The following is an 18,775-nucleotide window of genomic DNA, read 5'->3' as shown; positions in this document are numbered from 1 at the left end:
CAGGAGTGGAAAGTTGGTGTTCCAGGATTTATTGTCAAAGCTAAATTGAACAAGCTGATGTTAGAAGCCGATTGGCTACCATGAACAGCTGCACCAGATTCTACACCAGTTTTAGCAAATCCCACCCATAGTAAACGGGCCCTAGTAGATTAACATTTTTTTTACAGTTGCACACCTCACACTAATCGTAATAATAAAAACAAAATAAATAGGAACATGGTTATTTATTAGTCCTTATACTGAAATACATAATACAGTAGAAAAGTAACAGTATAAAATAAACTGAATAAGATATATAAGGAAATTGCAACTTTAAAATGACAGCTGAGGCAGATAAAAATTATAGATTATAGTTGATTTATTATGTTAGGTAAACTAAACACGTTCTGTCTAGAACATAAAAACTCAATGTAGACTTATATTTTAACATTAGCAGTTATACATAGAACAGAGGGCTAAGATACTTTCCTGTTCTGGAGAAAATGCAGCTCTTGGCTTTTATTAGTGCTGATCACATATCTAAAGACTTAGACAAAGGTATGTGATCTTAGTTTAAAGAGAGGATCAGAATTTAAATTGGCTCATCATCTCTTGCAACATAGACTGTGAAAGGCAAGTATTTTAGCCCATATGTTTTTCTCTAACTTCTGCAAAACTGTAGTTCAGGTTCACTTTAAATCTGACTGCTAATGGCAGCTAATCATTCGCTTAAGGTCTAGTTTTCATAAGTCAGCCATAGCGAATGTTTGAATACATATTATTAAAAGATTAGACATGGTACTCAAAGTGCTTGAAGTAAAAATTGTACAGGACAGTGATCTACTAATTACATTAAAGCGGAGTTCCGGCCACAATTGCACTTTTTAAATATAAATACCCCTGTAATACACAAGCTTAATGTATTCTAGTAAAGTTAGTCTGTAAACTAAGGTCCGTTTTGTTAGGTTGTTACAGCATTTAGACACTTTATAAAATAGAAATTGACTGGGGCCATCTTAAGTGTGGGCATCATGAAGCCAGACTGTATGACTTCCTGGATTTCAGCCTTGCAAATCTCGCACATGCTCAGTGCTGCACAAGCAGTGTCAGATCAGGTTTCAGCACCTGTGCTGTCCAAGTCACATGATTCTTTGAGACTGGGGAGTGCACAGACTCCTGGAAAGTTACACCCACTACATTCCCAGGAGTCTGTGCGGTGAAGCTTAAGCACCTAGGGGCAGGAAGTGGGAAGATTAACTATTCTGCCTGGCAACAACACTTTGAAGGCATCTACCAAAAAAAAATTTTTTCGTAAAGGACTAATGACATTTTTTTAAAACTACTGATGTAATGTTATATTTATGGGTGGAACTCCACTTTAAGTAGTTTACATATGGTAGTTACAGAGGCAATTAATGGTAGTATCCAAAGAAGTAACAACATTTGAATTCATGGTTGGAAACCAAACAACAAATTGAATGCCACCTGAAAAAAGCATCTTGCATAAAAGCCGATATAGAGTGCATTTTAAAAATGTTAACAGTCAGTTGTTACTAACCTCTTAATAATATGTAGTCTATCAAGAGAGAACTCTCATAAAACAATGACAGATTCCCAGTACCAAAAACATAGCTCACCTATATGTAGCACTCTTGCAAAATTTGATTTGACTATTAATTAAAATATTTATAAAGATACTCTGTTAAAGAAAAATTCCAGGCCAATATATACATAACACTCTTTAGTCTGTGGACAGAAGTAGTGAAGTACAAATATTTTGCTAGTTAAAATGGGTAGAATCATCCCCAAACATGCATTCCAAATAGGCATATGTTTGCCTAGATTTTTTTATTTATTTTTTAACATAAATGTATTATTTATATAATTAATTAATTAATAATTTGCACATTAAAATTATGTAACTAACTGGGGTTCATTTACTAAAGGCAATTATGATTTTCACTTTGGAAGTGAAGTTGCGCTCTGCAAGGGAAATATCCCAAGAGCTTAGTGAAAGAGGCGGAACTTCACTTTGCAAAGAATACCCAATCACATGCAAGGGAAAAAAATATAATTTTTGCTTGCAGTTGCACATGACTGGATGATGGAAGTCAGCAGAACTTCATCTGAAACACTACGCTCAGGGGTAATTGCCTTGCAAAGTGCAACTGCAGTTGCAAAGTGAACAGTCTGTTATCCTTTAGTAAATAAACCCCAATGCATGCAACATCCTGTCTCACTACAGTAATAAAATAGATTTTTATATTTTTTCCCAACATCTCCTATATGGGGGTAAGCAAATGACATAATTGGCAATTATAAGTCCAATTCTCCAGGTTACTGGGAAATCTCAGCAACCAAGTAACATTACGAACATTCTTTAATATACATATTTTGAGATAGTCTTGAGAAAAAGTTGTCGTGGGTTTAAAGGAGTGTCTTTTTTTTTTTTGACTGACAGGGTCCATGTTATGTCATAGTTGTACAATTTGATGGTGTATGAACAACCTTTGTTTTTATTTAGCAATTATTTATGTGTCGACTGTATTTGAATTTCATTGCTGTTTCTGCAGATATCTAAGGCTAAACCACATCAATCCTATTTGTGTTCTTGGTTAGGGAACAGAGAACAGCTCTTTCATTCCATAATTAAATGATACAACAACAGAATGTTCTTGGCTTTATTATTAATTGGGAACTATTGTTTTCTGTACAATACATTTTTTTATTCTAAAATAAGTTCTATATTAAAAATAGAAAGTTGTAAATCTTTATTGAGGAAAGTCAATAGTTCTTCCCCAGCCTTTATACATTATAACCCCAGCAGTATTTAGTTACACAAGAAAAGCTATATATTGACATTTTCCGTAGTTGATCTTCTATTGTTTGATTTTAGACCCTCAATTTAGATGATCCATTTCTCTGAAAAAGAAAATACAGCTCGTAAGTCTACATGCAATTGGGAACACAAACTAGACTCTCAGTGCACATCAGTTTTACGGACAGCTGGATAAATGATCTGATCTGTTTAATAAAAGAAAGCTTGTATACTAAATCGGCAGAGCTAATGTGATTTGTAAAATGCCTGCTGTTAAACTTACAATGTGTTCTACAGTTCACAGCTGGCAGAAATTTATTTTTCATGCCATTCACTTAATTTTCTGCAGCACACATGTATATAATATCAAAGCGGTACTCCAACTTTCAATATTTTGTCACCTTGTACCTGTTTAGTGTAAAGCCTGCTGAAAGTCAATCTGAAGAAGAATGGTTGCCTGAATTTAGCCCTGCCATTGCTTATTCCAGTAGGGTCCATAATCTACAAATTGTTAATTTAATAAAATATGTAAATGGACAGCTACATGAAATCATTTATATTTAGTATCATTAACTAGTCTAACCATCTGAGAAAATGGGGGATGATTCACTAAAGGCAAGTAGGCTCTTCGCTTTGCAAGAGAAGTTTCATTTTGCAATGGGAGTTTGTCCCAGAGCTTAGTGAATGTGGCCTTTCAAAGAATCCCAAATTATGTTCTTGGAAAATAAAAAACGGAATTTTGGCACGATTGGATAATGGAAGTCAGTAGAACATCACTTCATTCGCTGAGCGCTTAGGGAAATCACCTTGCAAATTGCAGCTCCCATGCAAAATGAAAAGTCTGTTTGTCTATTAACCCACAGTCTTGCAAATGATAGCAGTGATATCACTGCTAGCACAGCAGGCCACTTGGTTTCTTCAAGGCCAGTAGTCAATCAGAACCTCTGCTTCAAGGTCCCCTGCTTTGTTCAATGTAATATTATTTCTCTTGCCCACTGGTCTAATCTAGCCAGGCAGTATGGATATTTTTATTTATAAAAACAGACAAGATCAATATGGATAGTACAGAGTGTGCTGCTCAAAGCATAGCATGATTTACACAAACGTAAAGCACCCTACCAGCTCTGCACATGCTTTATTTGTACATACATGAAAAGTAAGTAGGGAGGTGTACACAGAAGTATAATTCATTGCAAGTGAAGGAGAGCTGGATTTTAAAAAAATTGGTTTAAAATCACTTGTATCGCTACCTATCAGTATCAATAGAAGATATACTTTCCATCCAACCAAATATGCATAATGGCATTATGTTACTTTTAGTTATTTTTAGTAAAGATCGAGTGACTTTCAATTCCTAAAATGAGACTGTAATTGAACCTGGTTTGGCAATACATTTATTTTCATTTTTTTTTTTAAATGGATACGTTATTAAACCAACCTTTTACATCATTGTATATACTGTATACATATATATAATGTATGTATAGGATTTCTAGAGTACTATGGGATGGCTAAAAAGAAAGCATAGCCAAGTATTTCCATTTCAAACATTCTGATATCTATTAAACGACATAATTGAGTAACATGAGATACTGATCTCTGCAACTCTGCAACTAATACTTTGTTGTATTTGGATTTTGCATTTTACAGCTTACCTCTAGCAGAAAAATAGCATGGTTCACAGTGAATAGTTTGTTTATAGATCCACATGCTGTCACCAGCTTTTAGATTTCCCAAGGAACCAGAACATGCTTCACACTGAAATAAAAGACATATGTGTTTATGTAGCTGATGTATAGATTCAAAAAACATGTAATATATAAACATGTTTTGTCTACAATGATAGAAATAGAGATGTTTCCCATACAATGATACATGGGCTAATAGCTATATGCATAGGTGTGTGCAACCTATTGCATTAGGGTGTGCTTCCCAAATGTATTAAAACATGGACAGTGTCAGTAGAGCAGAGGTTGGTGTCAGTGACGTGGACCGTGTCAGTAGCTTTTTATTTTTATTATTTAAATATCTTTTTAATTTTTTTTATTTAGGAACCCCATTTAGGGGCATTGGTGCAATATCATCAGGGGGAATCTGCACCTCAACCGGTGATTAGGGTGTGCCCAGGCACACCCTAATCACCCCCTGCACACGCCTATGGCCTCGTACACACGACCGGTTTCCTCGGCAGAATCCATCAAGAAACTTGGTGGGAGAGCTTTTTTGCCGAGGAAACCGGTCGTGTGTACATTTTTCATCGAGGAAACTGTCGAGGAACTCGACGAGCAAAAAAGTGAGCAAGTTCTCTTTTTCCTCGACGGGAGTCTCAATTTCCTCGTCGGGTTGGTTTTCGAGGAGAAACTCGAGCGTGTGTATGCTAAGAAACCCGCGCTTGCTCAGAATAAAGTATGAGACGGTAGTAAAAGTAGCATTTGTAATGGAGATAACACATTTTTCAAGCTGTAACAGACTTAAAAATGAAAATCGTCTCTCACCAAAGTTTTACTTAACACACAGTAACATGAAATTAGCAAAAGAAGCCCCAAGGGTTGTGCCAGTGGAATCGAACTTCTCCTGAACGACGAGTTTTGGTCTTGACAGTGTGTACGCAAAGCAAGCTTGTTGAGTTCCTCGACAAGCCTAACAAGGAACTCGATGAGGAAAACGATGTGTTTCGCCCGAGGAGTTCCTCGGTCGTGTGTACGAGGTCTGAGGCTATATGTCAGCTGTAGTGCAGAGACTCACCAAAGTTAATTGTATGATACACCTGTTGAAGTGAAAACAACTTCCCTGTTCTTAGTAAGGAAGATGCAACATTTGTTTCTGAGAGTGATTCCAATGCCCAGCACACAGATTATAACTATCTAGGGCAGTGATGGCAAATCTTGGCATACCAGATGTTTTGGAACGACATTCCCCATGATGCTCAACGATGCTGCAGAGTGCATGAGCATCATGGGAAATGTAGTTCCAAAACATCTGGGGTGCCAAGGTTTGCCATCACTGATCTAGGGTGTTATTAGGCAGACAATCAGGGCAGGACTGGGTCATTAATGACCAACCTTGCTCATAGCATTCTGATTAGAGCAGTGACTCCTTACCCGTTGGTAGGTTACTGCACATAAAAAGACACTGCACCATAGATGGATGAAGTCTTGAGCTAAGGGAAGAGCTCATGCACAGCTGAAAGTCTCTGCTTGGTTTTTGTTGTTATCTGTGTTGTATGGACACCAGTTACCAGAACACAGATGTAAAATCAGATGTAAAATGGTTACTAGATGTAAAATCTCCCCAATAGGGGAAAAGCTGACAATTAAAACATAACATTGACCATAGCCCAACTGAGTGCTATGCCATACCTTCCCACTTTCTGAGATGGGAATGAGGGACACCTATTAGCAAACATATGTAGGCATAGGATATGCCCCCTGTCACGCCCCCCTTAAAGGAGAATTGTACAAAAAATAGATTGGTTAAACCCACAAGTGCTTTTTTTTTCCCCACTACTATTCCTTTGTACTGGCTTTTGGAATTTAGAAATGCTCCAATTTAGAATCTGGATGAAAGGTTTAGCACTATAAAACACTTTTTGAAAGATAAATAGTGCATTTTATATACAACTATACAGACAAATGAGGAGAAAAGTGGGACAGAGGGACATTTCTCCAAATCAGGGACAGTCCCTCGAAATCAGGGAAAATTAGGAGCTATGGCTATGCTACAAGGTGAATGTTATACAGTAACTCCATCTAAAGTGTTGGGTTCAGACCAATTAAGTAGAGCTATGTATGAAGAAGATATGATTTTAGAGATAATCCTTGGCAATCATAACAATTAATAACTAAATATTCACACTTCTGTATAACTCTAATCACGATTAGTTATATTTACCTTAAAGCATGTTGCATGGCAGCTTATGCTTAAATCTTTAAGGATCATTTTGGCATCAATGCCAAGTGGCTTCCGACAGTAAGTACACAAGTCCTTTTCAATAACAGATCTATTTAATATAAAATAGTAATTAGTTCACACATTGTTGTAAATACAAACCAATGTAATGTTTTTAACATGTATTCTAAAAACAAAGTCCAATAGTAGAAAAACTCATGAATGCCATGTAAAACTTATTATCAACTCCTCTAAACTCAAACTATAGCATTTAGGTATATACCAATACAGCACTTTACTCATTTATTCATAACAGCTATATTGACCCTTACTTTTTGTTACCACATGACAGAGGACAAAAACTCTTTGCTTACATGCTGTAATGATGCATTTCAAGCATAGACTATTATTAGAGAACTTCTGTTCACACCTTAACCACTTAAGCCCCGGACCATATTTCTGGTCAAAGATCAGGCCACTTTTTGCGATTCGGCACTGCGTTGCTTTAACTGACAATTGCGCGGTCGTGTGACATGGCTCCCAAACAAAATTGGCGTCCTTTTTTCCCCACAAATAGAGCTTCCTTTTGGTGGTATTTGATCACCTCTGTGGTTTTTAGTTTTTGCGCTATAAACAAAAATAGAGCGACAATTTTGAAAAAAAAATATTTTTTACTTTTTGCTATAATAAATATCCCCCAAAAATATATAAAAAAAAAATATTTTTTTCCTCAGTTTAGGCCGATACGTATTCTTCTACATATTTTTCATAAAAAAAATCGCAATAAGTGTTTATTGATTGGTTTGCGCAAAAGTTATAGGGCCTAATCCTCAAAAAACTGGCGCAACGTAACTTTTTTCCATTTAAGTTACACCGCCGCAAAATCTCTAACTAAGTGCCCGATCCACAAAGCACTTACCTAGAAATTTTGAGCGGTGTAACTTAAATCGGGCCGGCGCAAGGCGTTCCTCTTCTCCAGGGGGCGATTACCATTTAAATGAGGCGCGCTCCCACGCCTGCCGTACTGCACATGCGCGAAGTTACGTTACGCCGAGTTTTGTGGATCGCGCCGGGTAAAAAAAAGTTGCGTCGGGAAAAAAAAAAATTTAAAAAAATTGACAGCGTCGCTCGGCATGCATTCCTGAGAGGGAGAACTCCATGCCAATTTTCAAATAAAAAACCGGCATGGGTTCCCCCCCAGGAGCATACCAGGCCCTTAGGTCTGGTATGGGTTGTAAGGAGACCCCCCCTACGCCGAAAAATCGACGTAGGGGGTCCCCCTACAATCCATACCAGACCCGTATCCAAAGCACGCTACCCGACCGGCCAGGAATGGGAGTGGGGACGAGCGAGCGCCCCCCCTCTTGAGCCGTACCAGGCCGCATGCCCTCAACATGGGGGGGTTGGGTGCTCTGGGGCAGGGGGGTGCACTGCGGGGCCCCCCACCCCAGAGCACCCTGTCCCCATGTTGATGAGGACAGGACCTCTTCCCGACAACCCTGGCCGTTGGTTGTCGGGGTCTGCGGGCAGGGGCTTATCGGAATCTGGGAGTCCCCTCAAATAAGGGGGCCCCCAGATACTGGCCCCCCACCCTAAGTGAATGGATATGGGGTACATCGTACCCCTACCCATTCACCTGGAGGCAAAGTTATAGTTATTAACCTCCTGAGCGGTGTTCCCGAGTCTGACTCGGGGTGAGATTTTTGGGCTAAAATCGGTAACCCCGAGTCAGACTCGGGCTTGCCTCGCTGGATGTACAGGGAGTGTTTACTTACCTTGTCCCTGGATCCAGCGATGCCACCGCGCTGTGTGAGCGAGCGGGACCTCGCTCGATTCACACAGCGTCCTCGTGTGCCGCCGATCTCCGTTCCCTGCGACGTTACGACGCACGGGGACGGAGAACGGCGCCAAATTCAAATAGGTAAACAAACACATTACATACAGTATACTGTAATCTTATAGATTACAGTACTGTATGTAAAAAAAACACACCCCCCTTGTCCCTAGTGGTCTGCCCAGTGTCATGCATGTCATTTTATATAATAAAAACCTTTTTTTCTCCCTGCAAACTGTAGATTGTCCATAGCAACCAAAAGTGTCCCTTTATGTCAAAAATAGTTTTAGATCAGCTAGAAAACAGCGATAATAAATTATAATCACTTGCAGAATTGTGCGATAGCGATTTGTGGGGAAATTCGTCATAAAAAAAAAAAAATAATGACAACGACAATTCTGCAACTGAGCAAATTTCAGTGATTTTGATTTGATTACATTATTGAATAATTTTTATTATAATTATATTATTATTTGTTATAATTATTTATAATTATTTATTATATTATAATTTATAATTTTGTTTTTAAAAAAATGTCATACCCGGGATGCCTATTAGAATCTTGTTTGGTCAGATTTAAGTGAGTTATTTCTAAAAATTACAGGCCTACAATATAAAACGCCAAATTTCCTTGCAAATAATGGTACCGCTTTCAGCATGTTTTTTCTGAAAGAATCATACCGCCAGGGAGGTTAAACACACGACACAAGGGTTTTTAAAATCATTTATTAGTCTGCTCCGGAGGCCCCCCCTGTCTTCTTTAGCTCTAATACCAGGGGGGCTTCTTCTTCCGCTCTCCGGGGGGGTCTTCTCCGCTCTCCGGGGGTCTTCTTCTATCTTCGCCGCTCTCCGCTGTTGACTCGGCGCACCCCGGTTCTTCTCCAGCTGTCCGGTGCCTTCTCCATCAGCGCTGGCTGCCTGCTATCTTCGTGTGTTAGCTCAATTACTAGCAGGCAGCCAGCACGGTCTTCTGTGACGTCATCTTCTTCTCTTCTCTTCTTCTCCCTTCTTCCGATGTTGACCCGACGCCTCTTCTCGCTGCAATGATGGAAGCGCGGCTTGCATCCGATTTATATAGGCCTCACCGTCCCATCATGCTCCGGTAGGTACCCACGTGGTAAAAACCCTTGTGTCGTGTGTTTAATAACTATCACTTTGCCTCCAGGTGAATGGGTAGGGGTACGATGTACCCCATATCCATTCACTTAGGGTGGGGGGCCGGTGTCTGGGGGTCCCCTTATTTGAGGGGACTCCCAGATTCCGATAAGCCCCCGCCCGCAGACCCCAACAACCAACGGCCAGGGTTGTCGGGAAGAGGTCCTGTCCTCATCAACATGGGGACAGGGTGCTCTGGGGTGGGGGGGCCCGCAGTGCGCCCCCCTGCCCCAGAGCACTCAACCCCCCCATGTTGAGGGCATGCGGCCTGGTACGGCTCAGGAGGGGGGGGGGCGCTCGCTCGTCCCCACTCCCATTCCTGGCCGGCCGGGTAGCGTGCTTTGGATACGGGTCTGGTATGGATTGTAGGGGGACCCCCTACGTCGATTTTTCGGCGTAGGGGGGTCTCCTTACAACCCATACCAGACCTAAGGGCCTGGTATGCTCCTGGGGGGGGAACCCATGCCGGTTTTGATTTTACAAATTGCCGTGGAGTTCTCCCTCAGGAATGCATACCAAATGTCGACGCTAGAATTGGCGGGAATCCAAGTCGGATCCCCGTCACCTCTATGATGCGCTCGCTTGAATGTGCTTTTACATGGTGTTACTAACTTTACACTTTGTAAAAGCAGCCCTAATTTTACACTTGCAAACTAAAACTTACGGCGAAAAAACTAATCTGAAAAGCTTTGTGGATCGCCGTAAGTGCTAATTTGCATACCCGAAGCGGCATTTCGACTCGAAATGCCCCCGGCGGCGGATGCGGTACTGCATCCTAAGATCCGGCAGTGTAAGTCCCTTACACATGTCGGATCTTCTGCCTAAGTTTGGAAAACTGATTCTGTGGATCAGTTCCAAAGTTAAAACCAGGGATACGACGGCGTACGCCGGCGTATCCCTTTTGAGGATCTGGCCCATAGCGTTTACAAAAGAGGGGATAGTTTTATGGCATTTTTATTAATATATTTTTTTTACTAGTAATGGCAGCGATCAGCGATTTTTATCGGTACTGCGACATTATGGCGGACACTTCGGACACTTTTGACACATTTTTGGGACCATTGGCATATTTTTAGCGATCAGTGCTATAAAAATGCATTGATTACTATAAAAATGCCACTGGCAGGGAAGGGGTTAACACTAGGGGGCGAGGAAGGGGTTAAGTATGTTCCCTGGGTGTGTTCTAACTGAAGGGGGGTGGACTAACTTGGGGAAATGACTGATCGCTGTTCATACATTGTATGAACAGACAATCAGGCATTTCTCCCCCTGACAGGAGCGGTAGTTCCCGGTTCTCGCTCTGTAACGAGCGATCGTGGGTGCCCGGCGGTGTTCGCGCCCGCCAGGCACACTCGTCAATGTCAGGGGCGAGCGGGGGGAGCGTGTGCGCGCCTCCGGCGGCGCGTGCCCGCCCCTATTGGCTGCTCGGCGAGATGACGTATAGCTACGCGATCTCGCCCAGCAGAGCCGACCTGCCGCCGTATAACAGTTATACGGCGGCTGGTCGGCAAGCAGTTAAAAAAGGAACATTAGCATAGACTTTTATCCACTTTGGAACCTTTTTAGGACATATTTCCTAGTAGTCTTCTCTCCCCCTGTCTCTGCTGTTATTACCAGCAATTACCTGCTGTCAGAATGACAGAGAAAATGACACTGCATGTGCCATTGAGTAATACAATATAGTGTATTGTTACATTGTGTTTACCTCTTCTTTCATATGCAGATCAAAGCTATGACATTTGATGGCATTTGGCATATGGCATCAATTATAAAAAAAAAAGTTTAATAAATAAAATGTTCCTATTTATCTGATTATTAGCCCTTAAAGCATTTGTTACTCCAAAACATAGTCCTGATATTTGCCTGCTGTACCATGTACTTGTATGAGAAAGTACCCTGTTCTCTTTGTATGCTTCCTTAATGTGAAATCACTGGTGTTCCCGCCAGTCCCTCTGCTTTCCTTATTAAAAACTGACCACACTAAGCAGTAGAACACACCATGGTCAGTTCTCTAGCTATGTGGGGAACTCAGTGTGCTCTCCTCTAATGCTTAGACTTGTCCTGACATGTCCCAGCTCCACAGCCATTCACTGGGTAGCCCAGTGTACTGCTGCTTCTCCTACCCCAATCTCTTATGCAGCGGAGAACAGAGGGAATGTGATCACTTATAAAAAAAGAAAAAAAAAGGTATTTATAATGTATTTTTATATCTATACACACATGTTTGGGTTATTTTATAAGGTGAGCGTTTACAATCACTTTAACTACTCCCCTTCTCTCCAAGCATTCTCCCCTTAGCTATTATTTTTATGAAGATATTTGTCTATTACATTTTTCTTTTCATTTACTTTGTTTTCTTTTTTCCAAAAAATGAAAAAAAAAATACAAAGACTCTGCCTTTTTTTTTTTACCAGAAAAATCATTCTAGTGGTATTTTAAGCAGAATGAATTATGGAATAAAATGTATAGTTTTGTTACAGTAAAACTTTTTAACCCAACATTGGTCAAAATAGACAACATTTTTTTTTAATACCTTCATGTCTTTTTGGCTATAGGTTACATAGAAAATAAAATAATATTTGCAGGATGATGTTACCAAAATAAAGCTTTACCCTTACCGATCAGAAGTTGAATAGACAGTTTTAATTGAATTTGATACAATGGATTGTCCATATGTGTTAGGTGAGGATTTCCTGTTAAAATAAATAAATAAAATGTAGATAAAATGCCAGCGTAATTTATTATTAACAAGGTAATAAAAATAATGAATTGCCATAACTTATTGCTACCAATTATAAATATAGCTTTAGTTAGCCTTACTACACCAAGGGCTTATATACTAAATTTTGACTTGAGCTTACCTGTAGTGAAGTGAACAGGTGTGCATTCCAACATCCAATGATGCAGGATTACTTCACATGTTAGTAAATTAGACCGCTAACCATTAATATCTAGATTGTTATTAAGAGTATAAGTGCACAGCATTGATCTTTTTATTTTGAGATATTTTCAGTTGATGCTATATATGATGTATGTTGTATTACCGTATATGTGTAGTAGTTATCAACCAAATTAAAATCACATTATGCGCACTTAAAGTGGAATCACATCTTACACCTAACTAACCTTAAAGCGGGAGTTCACCCCCAAATTTTTTTTAACATTACATTCAGCAGAGTTGTCCTAATGACAATCGGCTGTTTTTTTTTTTTTTCGTACATACCGACTTTCACCGCCGCTTCCGTCTTATGTCGTCTTCGGGACTGGGCGTTCCTATCTGATTGACAGGCTTCCGACCGTTGCATACAGCGCGTCACCGGTTGCCGAAAGAAGCCGAACGTCGGTGCGGCTCTATACGGCGCCTGCGCACTGACGTTCGGCTTCTTTCGGCGCGCTGTATGCAACGGTCGGAAGCCTGTCAATCAGATAGGAACGCCCAGTCCCGCACAAGACATACCCGGAAGCAACGGTGAAAGTCGGTATGTAAGAAAAAAAATAAAACAGCCGATTGTTATTAGGACAACTCGGCTAAATGTAATGTTAAAAATGTATTTTTTGGGTGAACCTCCACTTTAAAACTGTCCCCTTTCCACTTCTAACATCTATACTAACTAACCTGTGTAAGAAATATGTATATACTTACCCATTTTAAGACTGGGCACATGATCGCTCCTATGTTAGCCAGCAGCAGCTGCAGGGGAGAGGGGAGAGTGCTCCGATAATCGCTAATAAAGCCTAGAGAGTGCTCTAACAATGGGTAGTATAAACCATATTAAGGTTAATTTACTAAAGGAGTATAGCATGTTCACTTTAAAAGTGAATCTTCACTTTGAAAAGGAATAGGTATTTAGCTCAGTGAACTTGGTGAAGCTGTGCTGATGTCAATCATCCAATCATGTGCAAGTAAAATTCCGTTTTTTTTTTTCCTTACGAGTGATTGGGTACTCTTTGCACAGTTAATTTATACCGTATTCATTAAGCTAAGTAAAAATTCCCTTTTAAAAGGTAAAATCCCCTTGCTAAGTGAATATATCAAATCTATTGTGTCTTGGACGGCTATTTGCTCTTACATGGAGGACTAAAATCAAATAAGAACCAATCCGATTGATTCTACAGAGAAACACATACCTACACTTTCAATGTTGCAGATTTTATTTACAGTAAAGAATGTTTACCAGGGGCCTCATTGTTAGATTTAATATGTACCATTATGTTATACTCCCACCATAGACTAGCCAGATGTCAGATTTATATATACTGGAGTGCATACAAAACTGTTCCAAATGATGAGACACGTGTGCCACAGAAAAAATAGTTTTTAGCATTTTGTTGTATAACATATAGTGACCAACCAATACACAAAACAAGTATGCTGTACTTTGTAGGTTTACCATGAATCTTGTGTGTAGTTATTAACATTTGATCGGGCGCTTGGTCCATCATTAATGTCTTTATAAGTTGTTGTTGTTGTTGTTGTAGGACGACGGGATGGAGCTTCACTGTTGTCATCTGAAAGTTTGTAGGTTGTTGTGGTAGTCGAACCTCTGAATGGGGAGTCTTGGGAGTCATTGGTGACATTGTAAGTTCTGGATGAGGAGGAACGCCTGCTGGGGGCATCAGAGTTGTCGCTTGTGACATTGTATGTGGTAGTGGTAGTTGTAGTTGAGCTACGGGATGTAGTATTGCTGCTATTAGCAGGATATTTGGGTGTCCTAAAAAAATTTGATTATGCATTTTAGGTTCATCATATAGTATACATTAGGGAAATTAGATTGTAAGTTCCTTGAGGGCAGGAACTGATGTGAATGTACAGTATATGTAAAACACTAAAATGTAAGGTAAATTGTCAGTGCAATATAAGTACCTGTAATAATTTTTTTTTTAAAACATCTTAAAAGTACAGTGACTAGAAACAGTTGCTATAAACTCTTTAAAGCGGAGGTCCATCTAAAAAATATAATAAAAGCCAGCAGCTACAAATACGGCAGATGCTGACTTTTAATAAACGGACACTTACCTGTCCATGGTGCCCGCAATGTTGGCATCTGAAGCCGAGCAATCGCTCGTCTCTCGGCTTCCCCCGCCGCCATCCTCTGTGAGGGAATCTACTGCGCATGTGTTCTGGGACCTGTGTGTTTCCCAGAACACTGCGGGGGGGAAGGGGCGTGACTCCCGCAGGAGTCTATTCCTGGAAGTAGGTGCAAATACCTGTATTATACAGGTATCTGCACCCCCCCTCCCCCTGAAAGGTGCCAAATGTGACACCAGAGGGGAGGAGGGTTCCAAGAAGCGGAGGTTCACTTTTTGTGTGGACCTCCGCTTTAAACACTCTAAACAGAGGCAAACAAAAATTATACCCAATAGCTACAGCCGTGACCAAAGAGTCCAAAATATAAAAGTTTTTTGTTTTGTTTAAACTTAACCCACCTGTGCTGTAAAATCATTGCTTCAGCTAATCTTTTTTCTCAGACTCTTTATTCATATCTGTCGCATTTCAGCATACTAAGCTTGATGTTGTCAGTATACCTTTTGTTCCACCAGCCCCTCCCTATTAGATTGCAAGCTTGCAAAAACATGGCCCTCCTAGCCCTCTTATAATGAATTGTGTTGTTGCTGAATTGTCTCTCTTTATATTGTAAAGCACTGCACAAATTGTTTTGCGCTATATAAATCCTGTACAATAATAATAGAGGGTGACATTACTACTGCTTTAGAAAGGTCAAGTATTCTTGAGCTTAACCTTCCAAGTTAACTTTTGGCTCTGTTGTTCAATCTCCAAAACCACGAGATGACAGAAAAATTACACCAGAAAGAAGCTCTGCCTGTCAGGCCTCGTACACACGACCGAGTTTCTCGGCAAAAACCAGCAAGAAACTTGCTGGGATATTTTTTTTTTGCCGAGGAAACCAGTCGTGTGTACATTTTTCGACGAGGAAACTGTCGAGGATCCCGTCGAGCCAAAAAGAGAGCATGTCTTCTTTTTCCTCAACGGGAATGGAGAAACTTGCCTTTTCGAGTTCCTCGACAGCCTAACAAGGAACTCGACGAGGAAAACTATGTGTTTCGCCCGTCGAGTTCCTCGGTCGTGTGTACGAGGCTTCAGACCAACTAACATGATCAGGTAGCAACAACAATAGCACTCACCGCATCACTATTAATTGGAGCAATAGTTTGTTTAGCAATGAAGGCCACTAACTCAATAGACAGTGGCATTTTATTTTTACCAAAGAAGGCATAGAGGCAAAGAGGCACTTGTACACATGCAGTTTTTACACTTTTACCAGCAATTACTATTGACAGGTGGATGATCGACCCGCTCAGTGTTACTGCATTGTTAAGTCTAATGCCGCGTACACACAATCATTTTTCGGCTTGTAAAAAACAATGTTTTTCAGCATCTAAAAAAAACTTTGGTTTTTCCAACTTCATCATTAAAACGACATTGGAATTCAGACGGAAATTCCGACCGCGTGTATGCCCCATCGGAGTAATTCACACTGGAGAAACAGCAGCGGCTGTTTCAGGTCGGTTTGCAGGCACTATTTTTTGCGTTATAGCGCCTGCAAAGCGACCCAGTGTGAAAGGGGTCTAATATTCCCCCAGGCACATGGGTTCTCCATCCCCATGAATAAGCTCAGAACCTGACACATTTTGATCCATCTATGGCCAGTTTAAATCTTTTACCTGTCTGAGCTCAGGGCTGATAAGTCACACACTCTCTGCTGGAGGAGGCCAACACTTTTAATTAAAACATTTTCAACACCTTTTTATATGGCAAGTTTAAGTTTGTCTTTTATCAGTAATGAGCCCAGACAGGGGATAGGACAGCGTAAAAAAAAAAAAAAAAACAATCTTTGGGAGACAATAGTAACAATTCAAGAATGAAGATATAGATTGTGCTAAATGCCCTTTGCTCTGTTAAAACATAATCATAAGAATGTAATACACTATATCTTATCTATTAAGACTTTTGAAAAACATTAACCTACCTATGCTTTTGAACATATAGTGACTGAACAATTCATTATTTTGCCAGTGTTGCAGGCTTTTTACAATAAAATTGATCCTCTTAACAAGGCCATTCTCTAGCAACAAATGACAAAGCAGATTCGTTGTGTCTGAATTGCTCTATTTGTGTACTATAACAGAACAACGCATTCACAGTCTAAATTTAGAAACCGTTGCTCGAACCCAGCTGAAATTAGTAACAATTGCTTATCCTTCACTCGTTTTTATATGCCTTTTAATTATTTCCATGGTCTCTAAAAGCGTCACATTTACACCACATACAAATTCAAATCTTCCATTAGGAAATGCATTCAGTACAATTATTTCTAACTTTCTTCACATAAGAACATGGCCTGGTCATGATAAGCAGCCTTATTCAATAAAACAGCGCTAATTAAAATAAACATGTAAATACAGAAATATGTTGACCACTATTGGTTATCTCCTTCTGGAAATACTAGTTGACTGGATGCAATCCTGACCCTCTAGCTTCAATACAATGAAGCCTCGTACACACGACCGAGAAACTCGACGGGCGAAACACATCGTTTTGCTCGTCGAGTTCCTTGTTAGGCTGTCGAGGATCTCGGCGAGCCAAATTTCTCCATTGCCGTAGAGGAAAAAGAAGACATGCTCTCTTTTTGGCTCGACGAGATCCTCGGCAGTTTCCTCGTCGAAAAGTGTCCACGCGACCGGTTTCCTCGACAAAAAAAAAAAACAGCAAGTTTCTTGTTGGTTTTTGCCGAGAAACTCGGTCTTGTGTACAAGGCCTGAGTCATTGACCCGGAACAAATATGCCAATCAGGACAGTCTAAATCTGGCCATAGATGGATTGAAATTTGGTTGGTTCAGCAGGGACCAGCCAAATTTTCAACCATTCTTCAATCAGCACATGCAACCAAACGGCTGCAGTGCTGATCAGTGTATTCTCAAGGCGAGGGAGTCCTGCTGTTGGTATACAATGACACAGCGGTTATAATTCCTGCATTCAACTTGAATGTGTGGTTGGGGGAATTGGTTTAGTTCTTTTGTTCAGCCTTCTGGCTATCAGAAATAGCTGAGCAATGTATGGTCAGATTTAGTAATATCAAGAGTATTTTATGCCTCTTTGCCTCAAGAAATTAACATTATGAAACTACAGGGCAAATAGCTTTTTCAAAAAATATAGGCAATAGCAGCAATTAATTCAGAATGAACTCTACTAAGAATACTCAATTAAATCACATCGGTGACATAGCATATTTTTAAAATCATTACATCTACACTTGCCACACTTTCACCCCTATGCATTGCTCACCCCTGCCTGTCCTTTAGTAGGCTGTATCAGCTAGTACTCCTGAGTATGGTGCAACCATGCTCACACAACACTGCTTTCCCATAATGCAGTGCTGCTGAATAATCTATCTCCATACTGGGCACTGTCATGGGGGGCATGCCAACCCATATGTCAATACCAACTTTCAGAAAGTCAGTGGGCCTGAAAACAATGATTGGCATTTGTAGAGGAGTATGCGAAATGTCACATCTAAACACAATACATCTGACTGTGGCACATTGTCTTTCATCTAATCCATGGGTGCTCAACCTGCGGCCCCCTGGCTGTTGTGGAACTACAAGTCCCATGATGCATTGCAAGGCTGACAGGTAAAAGTATGACTTCCAAAGGCAGAGGCATGATGGGAACTGTAGTTTGCCAACAGCTGGAGGACCACAGGTTGAGCACTGATGATCTAACATATTATGCCAATGCTCAGATAGTTTATTCTCAACTCAACCTTTAGATTTTTTTTCTCACTTTTGTTTCTAGTGACAATAGACACCAGAACAAGTAGAGAATAAACTCTTCTCTGCTTTGTCCAAAAAAGTTTTTACCTTAGATACACTTTAAGAATAATTTATGAAACTTGCTCTGCAGAAATAATATCTTATGCATTATTAATATTCTCACCCTTTGTTTCTTTCTCCTGCTATGGCAATGAAGTCATCCAAATCTTGATTTCTTCAATGTACCAGTAAAAGAAAATTTAGAGATGTATAACTAAACATTCGCATTTTCTAAAACATGGCCCCCATTACTCAAATTATGTTAAGAG

General features: G+C 40.1%; 1 protein-coding gene across 14 annotated transcripts in view; it reads right to left on the bottom strand.

The window, feature by feature from the left end:
* Positions 1-2,419: 2,419 nt before the first annotated feature.
* Positions 2,420-18,775, bottom strand: part of SCEL (sciellin) — a 129,874-nt gene continuing 113,518 nt past the window's right edge. For 12 of the 14 annotated variants that reach the window (XM_040341415.1, XM_040341414.1, XM_040341406.1 and 9 more), the window contains 6 exons: positions 18,631-18,681; positions 14,066-14,386; positions 12,293-12,367; positions 6,689-6,797; positions 4,453-4,555; positions 2,420-2,901 (listed from right to left, as the gene is read on the bottom strand). In XM_040341415.1, coding sequence (XP_040197349.1) covers positions 2,885-2,901; positions 4,453-4,555; positions 6,689-6,797; positions 12,293-12,367; positions 14,066-14,386; positions 18,631-18,681 — 676 coding nt within the window. In that variant the 3' untranslated portion in view covers positions 2,420-2,884. The remainder of the gene's footprint in view (positions 2,902-4,452; positions 4,556-6,688; positions 6,798-12,292; positions 12,368-14,065; positions 14,387-18,630; positions 18,682-18,775) is intronic. The other 2 variants (XM_040341407.1, XM_040341416.1) reach the window with 1 other exon arrangement.

Source organism: Rana temporaria, chromosome 2 (assembly GCF_905171775.1).
Source record: "Rana temporaria chromosome 2, aRanTem1.1, whole genome shotgun sequence".
NCBI classification, from domain to species: Eukaryota; Metazoa; Chordata; class Amphibia; order Anura; family Ranidae; genus Rana; species Rana temporaria.
The sequence above is the reverse complement of the archived record's forward strand: the minus strand, read 5'-3'. Positions and strand labels throughout refer to the sequence as shown.